Source organism: Lemur catta, chromosome 9, assembly GCF_020740605.2.
Source record: "Lemur catta isolate mLemCat1 chromosome 9, mLemCat1.pri, whole genome shotgun sequence".
Lineage (NCBI taxonomy): Eukaryota > Metazoa > Chordata > Mammalia > Primates > Lemuridae > Lemur > Lemur catta.
The window spans coordinates 17,604,136-17,619,834 of NC_059136.1; the positions used below are offsets into that span (position 1 = coordinate 17,604,136).

Sequence of the window (15,699 nt, forward strand, 5' to 3'; positions counted from 1 at the left end):
GGTGCCTTTGAAGAGCTTGGCATCTGGGTGGACATGACCCAGCAGTGCTTTGGGAATTTTAATTTGGTGGCAGTATGGCGGGTGCAAGGGAAACCTGAGCAGTGAGCTAGGAGTCATGAGAAAGGAGACAGACGTGACAGAGCACGACCAGCCCCAAGTCCCAAAAGCTGTTGTTCATACATTCCAAGGAAATGGCCTTTACATTGTAAAATCTGTTGGCGAAGTATCTTGAAGATTGCTTTGGGCCACTAGCCTAAAATCTTAACTCACATTTCTCATGATTGCCCCAAAAGAAAAGGTCTTCATAAATCTAGTACTAGACGGTTGGCCTCACCCAGGAGTGGGAAACTTATTACAGAATTGGGGCGGAATTTCCACGCCAGGGGTTGTAGCCACAGAGCTTCCTAAAAGAAAGGAAGATGAGGGGAAATTTGGCTTCTTTGCCAAATGCCAGTTGACTTTTCAGTGACAACAGCTAGTCAGAAAAGCACATCTGCAAATCAGTGAGTCCCAGGTGAGGTGACACCTGCCTTGGAGTGTCCAGGTGAAGTGATACCTGTGGGCTCTCCTCTCGACAGCCCTCTCACCCCTCTTCTTCCTCAGGGAGCTGTGTTTATGAGCTTTATTGCAGGACTCAAGTTTCATCTTGAATTCTGTTCTTCCCCCCACCCTTTCCTCCTGCCTTTCTAGTTCATTGCAAATGCTGTGTGAACGGAACAGCTATTTCCCCCACAGCTCTAGTGCGGCAAGGTGGCTTTTGACATCAGGGAAAGCCAAATTTAAATTAAACCCTTGATGCCCTGCTTGTGAGAGGTGATAGATGCGCTCCCAGGAGCTGCCTCCTCTCGAAACCAGGTCTGATCGGGAGCCAGAGGGAAGTGAGTGATGCTTCTGCAAAATATGAAGCGAATCCAATTTCCTGCTGACCTTGTCCCACTGTATATTTGATTTCTCTTATTTTATTTATTTGTCTTTATTACCAGAGCTTTTTTTTTTTTAAAGCAGTAGGTTTCTAAGTTACCACCCACCCCCACCCCAAATAAGAAAGTGAAATAGAGGGTTAGACATGGGAAGGGACATGTGGAATGAAACGAACCTGCAGGGCGTTGTTCTTGTGATGTAGCGGAAGATTCTTGAGATGTCCAAAGCTGGTTATTGGCAGATGGTGATGACAGTGAAAGAAGGTGGGTGCTGATGGTGGTGTGAGTTCTCCCTTCCCGGATTCCCGCCCCAATAGAATGAGAGCGCTAAGGAAGAAGAATAGCGTGTATAGTATTATTCCAAAGCATCTAAGTGGGATCAGAGGGAGCACTTAGGCAGCTCTCCGTGTCTCTTTCTCTCAGAACCCCTCACAGGCCTCACGCCTCGGGGGGCAGCTCATACCCTTTGTGCTGGCTCGAAGGCCGCAGCCCAAGCACCTGCCCCGCGCCAGCCTGGTTTAAAGCAGAGAGATGAAGGATACCGGCCATGTGATTAAAGTGGCGGGAGATGAGGGCGGCAGAAATGTAATTACCTGAGCTGGAATCGGACCAAGCCGCAGGGGCCCGCCTCACCTTCCCCAGCCTCCTCCGGAGCTCATTATTTGCAAGCTCATCCCCAAAGCAGCTCTGAAATAGCACAAGGATCCAGAAATTGTTTTTTGAAATGGCACAGGGGCGCGTGGTGGTGCTCACGTGCTGTGTGTGCAGTGCTCATTACAGCCAAGCACAGGGCCTAACGCAGGCCTATGAGGCCCTAACGCAGGGATGGTGTGGCCGGGCCCGCCATGCCGACAGGACGGGCAGGGCAAAGAGGGGGTGGACAGTGGAGGGGGCCTGGCCTTTCCCCCTCAGATTCCAAGGCCTCTGCAGGCAGAAGAGGAGTCCACCCAACAAGAAAGCTGCAGAAGCTCGATGACTGTGCAGCTCCAGGCGAGCGCCACAGCTACCCGCTCCACCAGGACAGGATGGCGTCTAACAGTGTCCTCAGGGCTGCAAGGCGCACATTCAGACTGGCACCTCGTCCTGTGTGGACCTGGACCCTGAGCCCGAGCTCAGGCGGGGAGGGCAGCCTTGGGAGCAGCCTCTCAACCCCCTCTGCAGGAGACGAAAGGGAAGAGGGAGCACATGCCAGCTCTGGGCGACTTCAGGAGCTCACTCAGGCTGTGGACATTTGTTCAATGCCCATTCTGTGTCCACACTGTGCTGGCGGAAGGCATTGCAGGCCTCATGCCTCTTTGTCCCTTGTGGCCTGTTCTCTTCCTGGAGCGGAAGCCGAGAGGAGAAAGAGTGTTTGAGACGGGCATGTTGGAAGTGAGGGCAGGGACTGTCCTAAGCCCTGCAGTGACTCTGGGCACCCCTGTATGGCTTTTGTTTGTCTCAGAGAATGCCCATATGTTTAAGGGGCAAAGCTCAGGGTGGCTCTGTGGCCCTGGCAGGCGTCCTGGTTGAAAAAGATCAGAGACATGGGCTTTTGCCTTGACAAGGAAAACTTCAGTGCTCACACCCCACCCCCTACATTTTGGGGAAGGTAGTAGAAGTACACATACCATGACGCTTCTTACTGGGAGACCAGCTTCAAAGTCAGCCTGCTGTCTGGGACTGTTGTACCTTGTTCCCGGGTCCCACCGATGCTCGCCCTGATGCTTTATGCTTCTTGCTGCAGGTTACAAGTTCAGATCAGCAAGTGGCTGAGACTAGCTCCGGGGACCCAGATGCCACTGCTGGCTTCAGCACACCAGGTAAGCTTACTCCTTTCAGTATTTGGAGTGATAAGTTTATATTTGTCACCGATGTCTCTTTTCCTCCTCCTATTTCCTTCTCTTCTCCTCTGCCTACTCTTCCCTCTCCGTTTCTTATTCTTTAAAGGGGTGGAGTTTGCTATAGCCTGTCCTGTTGAGCACCAGATAATCTCCCTGCAGTTCTTCCCTTACCTGCATCCAACAAGTCAGTGCACCTGGAAGACCTCACACTTTCTCTGGGCGGCTCTGTCACCTCCCCCCAGGGCCCCTTCTCTTTCACTTGAGGGGTATGGCTTTGAAGAGGAGTGCCACCCCAGCTGGGGTCCACCCATTCCAGAGCAACAGTTGTACGTGCCGGGTTTTGTCCACTCGGTGCCTCCCACAGAATGGGGTGGCTGGCTGGGGGACTTCATAGCGGGAGGCCGGAAGGAGGGCAAAAGCTGGAGGTCGTGTCCTTAGGGCATTGAAGGACAGGTGTGAAGTGTCAGATTCCCAAACACAGAGGGTGGGAGCAGTACAAAGCTGGGGTGGGAGAGGTGGTCCCAGGTGTCAGGAAAGCGTACGACCCTTCATAGCGGAGGGAGCAAGTGTGCTGCGTTTCCGGGGAGCCACCTTCTTGAGGTCCCCAGGCAGGCTCATGTGGGCTGGTTTATGTGGAGACCAAAGTCACATAACTCATGAGATGCCCGCAAAGGACCACGATTATAGTCCCAGGGCTCTCTGTCCTCTCCCCGGACACTTAGCATCTAGGAGAAATAGGAAGGGGCCACATCCAGGTCTCTGCAGTTGTGGGATTCAGAAGTGATCTCGTCCTTCTCTTGGTTTCTCCAAGGAGCCATCAGAAACTGTCCAAGAGGTGGTGTCCAGTGACCTTCCCAGGGGCTGTGTGTCCCAGTCCCCTGTCACAGGGTGACCACACCGGCCTGCTGCATTACAAGGTTTGGGCTGAGGGGGTCTGCAGCCTGGGCCCACCTATTGCAGCCACGTGACTCCGACAAATCGAATGTTCTTGAGGGAAACAAGGCTGGAACGGCCGTGTAGCCTGGCATTTCCTGGAGCGCCTTCCAGTTTGTTCTATTTGCACAGGTGGAGATGACAGAGGAGTCTGGGTGCTTCTTTCTCATCAGGGATTCAGCAGGGCTGCCCCTCCTCACTGCCAGGACCTGGCAGTTAACTCTGTAGCTGACCCAGACACCCAGGGGTGCTTCCAACACCAGACTCCGCCCCTGATGGGTCAGGAATCTGTGGAGAAGTACTGACAGGCTTGCAGGGCTGCAGAGGAGTGAGGTCGAGATCCAGGTCCACGGGCCAGGCCAGAACATTTGTTGCTTTTGCACCTTTGTGACAAATCAGCTGGGCACCATTGTGTGGGTCTATTTCTGGGTTCTCTGTTCTGCCCCGTTGATTCAGTGCCTGTGGCCCGGCCAGCATCTCACTGTCTCGGTGACTGGCTCCAGGGTCAGCCTTTACGTCCGCAGGAGTGGTGCCTCCACTTCACTCTCCTTCTCAACCTTGCGTTAGCTATTCTAGGGCCTGTGCCTTCCCATATACATTTTAGAATCAGCTTATCTGTGTCTTCAAAAGTCCTTGCTGGGATTCTGATAAGAATCGCTTTACACCAAGAGAGCAGTCTGGAGAGAATTGACATCTTTCTCCACTGAGCCTTCAATGCACGACCGGAGTATGTCTCTCTACTCATTGGGGGCTTCCTTGATGTCTTTCATCCCCACGTTGCCCTTTTCAGCATACAGGTCCTGTGCATGTTTTGTGAAGGGTACACTTAAGTATTTCATTTTCTTCAGAGCAATTGATTGTAAATGGTATTGTTTTTAGTTTCTGTTACTGCACGTTCATTGCTAGTACATCTGATTGTGATACAGCTGTGGTTCATTCTTGTGTATGGCTCTTGTATCCTGCCACCTTGCAGAACTCAGTTCTAGAAATTTTTTTTATAGATTCCAGTTTGTTTTTCATCTAATAAAATAACAAAATAGTAATGAGGACGTGGGTGCTGGCAGGGCCACAGGGTGTTCCCCACGGCCCTGACTGGCAGCTTGTCAAGCAGCCCGGGTTGCACCCCCTGCATGGTGGGCAGCCCCCAGGACCAGGCTGGGATGCCTCGATGTCCCTCAGAGCTTCTGCCTTTCCCTGCATGGGCCATGCTCGTCGGCATCCTTGTGACCAAAGCACCTGATTTCTGACTTTCAGTCTCTTATGGAATGTGAAGTATCTAAGCCCGCTCCACCCATGCCCTTCCTGGAATGATTCTTGGGCGATCACTTGGTGTCCCCAACTTTCAACACCACAGAGTAGTGTTTGTCAGCCTGGTTCGGTGTTTCCACGGCCCCCAGTGTTCAGAGTTTATCCAGTGTTGGGGTTTGAAGGGCAGGTGCTGTCCCACGTCTGGGGGCTACCATGGTTGCCCCACCCTAATGCTGTGTCCCTTCTCTCACAGCAACGTCCGACAACGCAAACCTCCTGGTGTCTGAGGGTGCCGCTGCACCGGGTCCCAGCCACCCATCCCCTGACAGCCCCATGGGTGTCCCACCACCCCCGCCACCTGCCCCATGCCTTGGTTGCACATCTCTGGAGGATCCTGGCACAGACAGGCAGGCACGGCAAGCCCCCAGGCACGTGTCCCGCTCCACCAGCGACCCCACTTCATGCACATCTGGTGCAGCAGGTATGGCTGGCCAGGCTCCCCTGTGTCGCTAGGGGGTGGATGGCTTGCCTTGGACACTGTAGCTCTCAGCGACCCCTGTGAGTTGAGGCCCAGGGCCACAGGGAATGTGGTCTTGATGCCTGAGGCCCCTGAGCTGGGCGTGGGTGGTGAGCAGCCTGTGGGTCCCCGCTGTGCCTCCACCAGGCTTGTCATTCTGGCAGAGGAGGAAGGATTCGAGAGTTTAGGATGATAGGAGACCACCAGGCTGCTCAGCCAGCCCTAGACACTACCTGTGGGTGCTGCACACCTGCTCTGGGGCCCAGGACAGGTGACCACAGGCAGAATCTCTGGGTGGGGGGTATCCTCCAGTGGGAGCTGCCCCAGGCAGGCATGGGTGTGTTTTCTGCAGCACTTCACGGGCACCCTTGGCAGTGCGCCCTGGAGCTTGCATTGAATCTCCCCAAGTGACTGTTTGAAGGTCAGTGCCCTGGGCTGTAGGACCTGACACCAGGCTCCCTGGCCATCGGCCCAGGAATTTGCATTTCACACGAGCTCCCCTGGGAGTCTTATGTGCCCTGAAGTTGGGTGGGCACAGTTTCTGCCAGGAAAGATTGGTGGGCCTTTGACTGCAATGCCATCACAGCGGGGACTTTTTTGCACAGTGGAAGTGAAATAATGCTGAAGAGGGCCCAGTAGATCCTGGACAGTCTCACCTCAGTGATCTTGTCCAGCCGAGCCCCAAATAGACGAGAGCCTGGCTGGGCTGGGAGGACGGAGCCCCTGAGAGGAGCCAGGGCCACGGCAGCCAGTCGCTGGCCGTGCCCTCCTGGAGGAGGTATCATCGGAGCTTGCGCTCCCTGGCCAGTTCCCACTGTGCTGTCCCCTCCAGAGTGCACTCGCCAGCTCACATGGAGAAAGTTCCGCCTCTGCTCATTCATTCAGAGCTCAGAGCTGCTCTCCGCACCGCCAGGGGTCATGTGCACGCACTAAGGTCGGGGGGGACAATCCCCTGCACTTGGGGGCCTCAGGGCTCACTCTGTAGCCCCCCATGTCTTTCTTCACCTGCCCCAAGTGAAATTCATGCTTTGTGACCCGTGACATGTGAGGGCTGGAGGTGAAGGGAGAAGTGGTCCCGATTCCTTCTCGGCACTCTTGTGTTGCCTGTCACCTCCATCTGCTCTTGGCTGGGCACGGCACCTGCTCTCTGGGGTCCCGGGAGCACCTCCCATGCGGTGGACATGCCAGTGAAGGGTGCTGGGCTTTGTCCCAGCCACAGCAGGCCTGGTGACTGCGGGGCTGTTCCTATCTTGATCTGCTGGGGGTTAGGTTCAGGTCAGCAGGTTTCTCATGCTTGTCCGGCATCTAAAATATATGTCTAAGCCACGCTACAGACGGGTTATTGTAGTTTTATCAGTAATTCCTTTTTCCGTTTCATGTGTTCACTGAATTCTCTGTCTGGTTAAGGTGATGGCTCTTCACACACACCCTTGTGCAGCCAGGACCTAGAAGCAGGGCTGTCGCGGGCTGCTCCGGGGACCGGTGAGATGCACCTTTTCTCAAGCCCTTTGACTCCACCTGTGGGAAGTGGGGCGGGGGTGCCCCATGGGCCCCTGGCTGCGTTGCTTCTAAGTGCAGGCCTCACCCCATCACCCACGAGTGGGAGTTTCCAACTCTCCTGGCTTCGAAAGGGCCTTTCCCTTCCCTTCTGTCTTGGCACACCTGTAGCTAATTTAACATACGTGTGCCTGCTACTCCACTTTATCGATGAGATTTTATTTGGGGGCATTCTTACAGTTTCTCATGTTTAATTGCTGGGCTTGCTTGCTGCCACAAAAAGACCCCAGAACAGACTACCCACGTTTTTACTTTGTGTGATTTCGAATTCAGGCTGGGCAAGTCAGGCTCCGATCTGGGCCTGGTGAGGTGATCACAGCTGAGACTCGCGTTCGTTCCATTCAGAGCAGCTCTCAGCCTTGTGGAGAGGCAGAGCCCTGTCCGCTGGCAGTGAGCAGGGACAGGGCCCTGGATAGTGGCTGCTGTCGCACCTGGCATGGTGCAGGGGGTCTCATTTTCCCTGTGCCACCCCTAGATCTGGTCTTAACGCAGATTCTGTCTCTAGAAGGCACCATTCTGCCCTGCAAGAGTTCAGACCCACAGGGGCACAGGTCACTGAGCCAGGAATACTGCAAAGGGCCTGGCTCCCGTTCCTGCGGGGATTCTAGCGGAGGCGGAGGGAAGGCAGGGCCCTGTCCCCAGCCCTCCAGCTCCGGGAGGCCGCACCCCTCAAGGTTAACACCAGCTGGTCTCAGGGCTGAGAGGGGATGAAGGGACAGCAGAAGCAGGGCACCGCCCAGGGTGTCAGCCCAGGAATTCAGAAAACCGAGCATGCTTTTCTTTGCTTTTTAAAGAACTTAAGCCAGCTGCCTTTTGTTTTATTTACGGTAGTTTTCGAATTGCATTTTTTCCCTTGATTTTTAGTTTCCAAGTCTCGCTCTGCTGTGGCTGCCCGTCGGCCCCGGCTTTCAGCAGCTGGGGACACAGACACCTGGAAAATCAGCCAACAGCCAGTGCCAGAGGTCTTCCCGGCGGTCTCCAAAGAGCGGCCACACTCTTTAGTGGACAGCAAGGCCTATGCAGACACCAGAGTTTTGGTGGCTAAGTTTTTGGAACACTCGCACTGTGCCCTCCCTCCCGAGGTGCGTCACGTGGTGGGCGCCGTCCGCGCGGCCGTGTCCTCTGAGGAGCGCCCCCTGGAGGAGGCTGTCTTCAGCGCGGGCGTCCCGGACCAGGTATGAAGGAGCCAGGGGTCTAGATGTGGACACCAACAGGACTGGAGCCGCGGACATTCTTGCCAGAAGCCACCGGCCTGGCACAGAAGCATCGTGGCGGCCGCCCAGGAGTATCTCACGCTGGCTCATCAGGGAACAGTTATCACCTGTCTGGAGGTGGATCAGTTGTTTCCCTGGGGATTCCATTTCCTACCTAGCCGAGTAATTCAGAAAAATGACTCCTGTCCCCAGTGAACTCATTGGTTTTATCTGGCGTGTGGCACCTTGAACTGACCAGCGTTACAGCAACAGGTGACACTCATGTCACTTAAAGACCTTAAGTATCTTCAAAATTAGGGCTGTCAAAACCAGGATTCTGCCCGTCTCAAGTTTGTTTAGTGTTAAATGGACGGAGGATGACATCAAGCAATGAAACCATTTTCTCATGCGGTTTGCATCGCTCTATAACCAAACCTTTAACGCATTCTGACCTATTTCCTTTAAAAGGAAATAGATAATTTTAGCACAGATGGCAGCCTAGACCCAACTTTCTGTCTGCAGGACCACAGGGCTATCGTGTGAGTAGACACACGTGAGGGACTCCACGGTGGCACAGCCACCCCCCGAGGTAGGTGGGGGCTTCAGGGGCTTGGAAGAGTCCATGGTCTCCTAGTGTCTCTCGGCCTCCCTCTGTGGGGCCTCCCCACTGTCTCCCTGGGCTCCGTCTGCCATCCTGTCCCTGGAGCAGACACACTTTAGTTGTTGTTTGTTCCCTAACAATAAGCACCTATTCCAAGCCCCTCTGGGGGCTTTCCCTCATGTCTGACCTCTCCTGATTGGCCTCGGTGGGTCAAGGCCTGGGGGGAGAGGCCTACTTCTCCAGGATGTGGGTACCTTCCCATTGAGCAGGTCTCTGGTGACCAGCCAGGCGGCAGCAGATACATCTGCATGGGAGGATGCAGATCGCAGACCGTTTATTTCTAGGAAAATGCCCACTGTGTTGGCTGTGCAGAAGCAGGCAAGCCCAGCCTGGGTGTATCTTGGGTGCCTTTGGACAACGTGGGCACATTTGACTTTTTCCGAACCTCCCTCCAGCCCCTTGTTTTCTGGCAACATCAGCAGCAGCTGCTTCCCGACAATGGCCCTGGAGTGGCACAATCCACTGGAACTTTCTGCAGTGATGCAAATGCCTGTATCTGGGCAGCCAAAGCTGCTGCCACTGGCACATGGGGCTGCTGAGCCCTCGACTGTGGCTGGTGGCCCCTGCATTGGACGAAGCAGCCCAGAGTCTGCAGGTCTCATCAGCCTGTGGGCCTGGCACAGGGGGGCAGGGGGGGACCAGAGGGTCACCCACCACTGCTGGGCTCATGCTTCCCGCTGTCGTCCAGCCCCTCCCCCATCCCTCAGTCCCCAGTGTGCTGGGGGTGCTTCTGCGTGGCAGGAAGCTGGGGCCCCTGCAAACTGAGGTGTGGGAGTCCCCCAGCCATGCTCACCTGCCAAGGCTTTGAGCTTCATTGATGTTATTGGTGGTTGCTGCCCAGAGGTTACAAAGCTGGAAAAATATAAATCAGGCCTTTCAATGACAACCTTAACTTTTCCATGAGAGACGTACTAGAGATGAACTTATGAGCACTTTATTCATACTATGAAACAGGAAATCTCTAATGTTTCTCAAGTGAGGGCTTTTGAAGTCCCAAAAGTCAGTCCCTTTGCAGGTAGAGTTAATGGATGGATTTTCAGAGTGGTCTCCCCTGAGTCTGTGAGCAAAGCTTTAACGCCAGGGCCCTGGGCTCTGAACCTGCACCATCTCCAAGGTGTGAGCCAGAACCGCCAGCTGCCTGGGGAGGCCATGCCAGGCCTGGGGGAGCACGCAGCAGTGTCCCTCAGGTGGGCTAGGGCTGCAGTTCTCAGACCTGGCTGCAATTCCCGTGAGGCTGAGACGCCCCCAGCCTGTGGACTCAGCCTCTGGGCATTTCCACTGTGTAGCCAGGGTGAGGCACCACTGGGCCACCCAGCCTGGTGCTCTGAATCCTGCCCTTCTCCTTGTCCTGTCTGCCCCCGGGCTCCTCCCCCAGACGGTGCCTCCCCCAGGTTAGGCCGATGGTCCCAGGGGTTTCCAAGTGTCCTGCCATTCACACCTCAACCTCGCTCTCCTAGCAGCTCTGTTTGTGGATAAGGAAACTGTACCCAACTTTATGCCGCTGGGCTGGAGCCTTCTGCCTCCTACAAACAAGGCTGTCGGGGGCAGTGGCGGGGAGCCCTCCTTGACCCACCTGCTCAGGGCCACCTGTGGGCTCTAGGAAGGCCCAGGCTCTGGGCTTCCAGGAAAGGGTCCCCAGAAGAGAGAGGTGCCATTTAGAGCCACTAGGGAATGTGCTGGCAGCTTAACTCACCAGCTGTGGTACCCTGAGGCCGGCTCTGGGGCATCTGGGCACTAGGAGCTCTGACAGTGGGCACCCCAGCCTCAGGCCACGTCGGCTCACGGCCAAGGGGAGAGCAGGCGTCCTCCCTCACCTGTGCACCTTCCCACCAGGGCCTCATCTCATGCTCCCGTTTTGGTATCTGAAACGGGCCCAGCTGCGGCTGTTTGGGAGGTGACTCTCCTTTTTCAGCTCACTGGGCCTTGGGCACTCTCCCTGCCCGCTGCTCCCAAGACCCGGGGGTGGGGGCGGCACCTGCTAGGACACCACCGTTTACCCGGCCTGGGGGCCTCTCGGATGCTGAGGTGGGGGAACTCTGCACCCCAACTCTGTGGCAGTCAAGGTGGGGACATCGTTCACAAGGACTTAAAGTCTCCTTCAGGTGGAGACCATGATCCAAATTAAATGCTTGTGACAACCCCTGTGACAGAAAGCTTATTTCAAAAGGTTGTTTTTTTCCTCACCTGTACTGACTCACAGAGGCTGCTAAGGCAGAATTTATAAGAAATTGTTTTCAAGCCACCAGAGACCTGTTTGTACAACTGGAAAGGTTGTATTTATTTAATGTACCTCAAGGTGTTTTAATAATGATAAGTGTTTTAATAAAAAATATTTCTGGCCTCTGTGTCTCTGAGGTCTAATTGGGACGGACACAGGCTGAGAGCAGGCGCGCCAGGAGTGAGGCAGCCGCAGCCGCCCGCTGGGCTTCCCCGGAGCCTTCTGGAACAGCTCAGCTCTCGGGGCGGGAGGGGAGGACAGCAGGTGCCGGACCCAGGCAGGTCCTGCCCATACTGACCACCTACGCCTCGATGGGTGCAACATCCGAGGGCTTCCAGGAGGAATGCAGGTCTGCAGCTCCAAAGCTTTCCTGGATGTGGGTTTTTAAAAATCTGTATCATTTGGTGGGAGTCCCGCCCCCGTATCACCTGCCAGCCATGAACCTCCTCTCCGGAGCACATTCTCGTGCCTTGTCTGAGGCATTACTGGAATGTTCCCCTTGGCTTCCCGAGTTGAGGCCCCTTCCTTTCAGCTTTGGCTCAGGTGACATTTCCTTTCATTCCCCAAGGATGGGGCCATGCCTGGCTAGCAGTCCTTATTTCTTGGCCAAGTGAAGAATTTTATTTTGCTTTTAATTCTTCAGCATACCCAGGGGGAGGGGAGGCCTTTATGCCACTCTTTATAATAAAATTTCCTACTGAACATTTTTCTTTGCATCTGCCATGCATACTTTCTGGGAAAAGAAAGGCGTGGAGCTGGAATTCACGTTGAGAGACTTACATGGCCCTGATGGCCAAAATTGAGTTCAGGTGAGCTCTTAGCACACGCCCTCCGGGTGGCCAGGTGAGACTGCTCTCACTCAGCAGTTCCCCCAGAATCCCTGGCCCTGAACGTGCCTGGTCAGTAGCTCACGGCGTGGGGCACACACTGCCGTGGACTGGCCAGAAAGGAGTGTCCTGCTGCTCCAAGGCCCCTAGGCTAACACGGCTGGAACCCCCACCCCATGGCCTTCTGACCAAAGCCCACATCTCCCTCCATGGCCTCCCCATGCCAGGTGACAACAGGATGGTGGCCACGGAGAAAGGTAAGTGATGGGAGAGCTGCCAGAGTCCTGCTATTCTCGCCAGGCTGCAAGGGAGCCCACAGGGGCAGAGAGGGTTCTGGGATGGGTGGTGCAACATTCTCTTACACACACACACACCCACCGCTCTCCTGGAGGTAATTTAAATTTAAATGTGGAGAAGCTCAAGGCTCCATCTCTTCCCTTATTCAGTTAGGTAGTATTGTGGCAGCCACGCCTCCTCCCTGGGGGCTGGTGGAGGAGAACTCAGGATGGGCCAGCGACTGGTCACCATGGCTGGCTGCTGCAGGGTGTTGCCCACCTAGTGACTGGGTCACCCACTCCCCAACCTCATCAGTGATGGCTCCTGAGGCCACCAGAGACCCAAGGGGGAAGCTGAGCAGCCGCTGCCGCCACCACACGGCACACTTGCGGAGCCTCAGGCTGAGGGTGCGAAGTCCGGGGACAGGCGGGCCCCGCCGCCCAGCTAACAAACCAGCCACACGAACAGCTTTTCATCAGGACTTCAGGTTTATTAGTGATATGCACGAAGTCTTCCTAAGGTCAGCTGCATGCAACACACGGGCACTCCTCAAATACAGTAATCCTAAAGCTTTAGTTACTGCGTGGTAAGGCTTCTTAAGTCACAGTGTATTCTTCAAGGCCTGGGCCAAAAAAAGAGACTTCCGGACAAAATGACGTCAGTTAACATGGATCTCTAGTGGACTGAGCTAGACTATATCTGACTTATCTACACACGCACTAACACTGCCCAGGGCCGTGCGCCCTGCTCACGGGCGGCTGCCTCAGGAGTGGCAGAGGTCGGGTTTCCTGGTGTGGGTTTTGTTTTTTCGGGGGCACGCACAGGTGTGGATGTGTGTGTGTAGACAGATTTCAAATGCGGGGGCACACACCCGTGCTCCCCGTGTTCCTGGCAGGACAGCGAACAGGTCCCACCAGCGGGAGCCCTGCCCGGGAGGGAGGGTGCCCAGATGGGGCAGGAGAAGCAGGTGTGGTCCCGGGTCACCATGGGAAGACCCTAACGTCGGAATGACGGCTTGCCAAAATAAAAGTCCAAACGGCAGCATATCTAAATAAATATGGAGTTTTGACGTTGTGGCCATCATCCTTTATTTACAGTCAATCACATGTCCCCCAAACTTTCATTACAAGTCACATCCTGGGAACTGGGCTGCCACATTCCTGCAGAAGCAGCGGCGAAGGCAGCCGTTGGGGACTGTCAAGGGCCCCCCTAGGACCCAGATGTCCCAGCCCAGGGGGCGGAGGGGTGGCCGTTGGCCTGCCCAGGGCCTCGGCCCTTGGAGGCCTCCGTTCCGGCCACACGGCAGGCACCTGCGTTCACTCTCTACAGCTTCAGGGAGGAAAGACACACACTCCACACCACACACAGGGACTGGGACGCACCCTCGGTCAGTCGCAGTGAGAAAACGGTTCAGAACGTGGCAAAATACTTGACTGTTTTACAAAGGTTTGTTCCTGTGACTCTCCTTTGATAAAGATATACTCCTTTTTGGCAAAATAAAAAAAAAAAGTGGGAGGCAAGGGCACGACCTTCAGGGAGCCAGTGTCCCTGCTGGGCTGTGGGGTCAGGGGTCAGGTCCTCAGCCCGGGTCTGGCTCCGGCTCCCCCGGGCCCGGCAGGCCTGCCTGGCGTCCAGCTCCGCGGTGCGGCCAGGCTGGCGGCCTAGATGTACAGCGGGGTCTCCTGGCCCGTGAGGAGCCTGAACATGGCGGCGGGCATGGTCTTCATGTGAATCTGCCAATAGAGACAGGGGGCTGAGCCGCTCTCCCGCCCGCCCCTCCGTGCAATCAAGTGCAAACAAGCAACAGCTGTGAAAACCCCGTGTTTCCTGTGGGAAATGCGTCTTTAGAGTGAAGGCAAAAGAAGGGCCCGCCCAGGCCGATGGCGACCTAGGATGCCTTCCCGGACGTTGCAGACTGCAACTCACGTCCGCACCCCGTCTTTAGAGGCTTCTACACGGGTGAGTGCTAGTTTCGCTTTCAGTCTAGTTAACAGGGGTTGGGGGTGAGAAGTTGGGCTTTTAATGGGGACAACAGTTTGCCCACTGGCTGGGGCAAGCCAGGGGTGCCCTGGCCTCCGAAGACCCTGCAAGGTGTGTGCTTTGCTTCAGTTAGGTGGAAGCAGTAGAGTTGCGGGGGGGAGGGGGGTGGGCAGAGACACACACCCCTTCTCATAGAACTGCAGCTAAAGCAAGTGGGCTGGGGACTGGCTTGCAGGGGGTCAGGGTGGCTCAGGTCCCCCAGCCTCTGGGGGTCAGTTAGCAAATGACCCTTTAAGCCCTGGCTCCAAAGGGTCTAGGTATACAAGCAAAGCCTGCAACCGCTCCCCAGGGACACCAACGTGGGGCGTGCCTATCCCATAATCCTTCTTTGGGGGCACTGGAGGAGGCATGTCCTGGCAGGAAGACACTAAAGCTCTGGAAGCAAAGTGATGGTGGGCTCTGTGCTTCGGCCCCAGGGCCGGCGGTGCCCTCTCCTCTAGAGAGCCTGCACCCTGAGCAGTCTACGTCCATGCCAGCGGGGCTGCTGGACGTCCCTCTGGGTGCCCAGTGGGGTGCAATGCTCCCAAGGTCAAGCAAGAGCAGGCCCTGGTCTGACACCCACACAGGTGCCCCCTGTCTGCAGATACAGCCTCCCACCTGGCCCACGAGGAGCCCTTTAATCAGCTTGGATTTCAGCTCCTCCCTCTCCCCACGGCTTTTCCCCGCGGAGAGGAGGGAAGGCTCACAGGGCAAGGCGGGAGCACAGAGGACGCAGGAAGCAGGGTGCGCCCAAGGTCCTGGCAGGCCAGGCTCGCCTAGGAAGGGTGAGTTTTCTCTGGGTGGGGACCGACGGCTTTCCTGAGCACATCATGTGCCCCCATGGGGACTGACGGTCAGGGTGTGACGCCCCTAGCCTCAGGTCCTGGCTTCAGGAAAGTGGCAGGAGCAGCGGGGCAGGGACAGGCATGATCTTACCTCCCCGACCGAGTTGGACAGAGCTTGGACAATCTTCTCGTGGGCTGTGGCCACCACGCTCTGCCCGTTGATCTCGATGATGCGGTGGCCGACACGGACGCCGCCTCGCTCGGCAATGCCCCCTCTCATGAGACTGCAGATCTAAGCAGACGCAGGCAGGTCAGCATACACGTTCATGCCACCCCTGACAGGCGCTCCACTGGGTCCCCAAAGGAGGGACCCGCAGAGGGGAAAACCCTGTGTGATGACAGCTCCTACATGCAATTTGTTGACTCAAGAACAGGGAGATTTGGATTTGGAATATGTTTTTTTTTTTTTTTTAAAGGGGAAGGTCAAAGCTGGGGTGTGTGGGGGAACCATCCATGCCCTTGGACCCCCATGGTGGAATCTGTCCTCTCCACACCATGCCGGAGCCTTTGCTCCTGGCATTGGTGGGGGCAGAGGGTGGGTGATGTGCACGGCTAGTGCACATTCCAGACAATTCCCTGGCAGCCGCAAGCTGCTCCTGTTCCAAGTGAAGACAGTCACCCTTTCCCACCTCGGGGAGGAGCGAGGTGATGGTCTCATGAGCTGA

The 15,699-nt window shown here is 55.9% G+C and overlaps 2 protein-coding genes across 5 annotated transcripts in view; one reads left to right on the forward strand and one right to left on the reverse strand.

The window, feature by feature from the left end:
• Positions 1-11,957, forward strand: part of FAM189A1 (family with sequence similarity 189 member A1) — a 325,715-nt gene extending 313,758 nt beyond the window's left edge. For 2 of the 4 annotated variants that reach the window (XM_045560948.1, XM_045560949.1), the window contains 5 exons: positions 2,644-2,719; positions 5,175-5,402; positions 6,846-6,920; positions 7,860-8,170; positions 11,934-11,957. In XM_045560948.1, coding sequence (XP_045416904.1) covers positions 2,644-2,719; positions 5,175-5,402; positions 6,846-6,920; positions 7,860-8,170; positions 11,934-11,957 — 714 coding nt within the window. Of the gene's footprint in view, positions 1-2,643; positions 2,720-5,174; positions 5,403-6,845; positions 6,921-7,859; positions 9,077-11,933 lie in introns of those variants that run through there. The other 2 variants (XM_045560946.1, XM_045560947.1) reach the window with 1 other exon arrangement.
• Positions 11,958-13,751: 1,794 nt separating this feature from the next.
• APBA2 (amyloid beta precursor protein binding family A member 2) overlaps positions 13,752-15,699 on the reverse strand; it is a 57,123-nt gene continuing 55,175 nt past the window's right edge. Inside the window, 2 exon segments of the mRNA XM_045560902.1 lie at positions 13,752-13,903; positions 15,126-15,266. Of these exon segments, the coding sequence (XP_045416858.1) occupies positions 13,832-13,903; positions 15,126-15,266 (213 nt within the window). The 3' untranslated portion in view covers positions 13,752-13,831.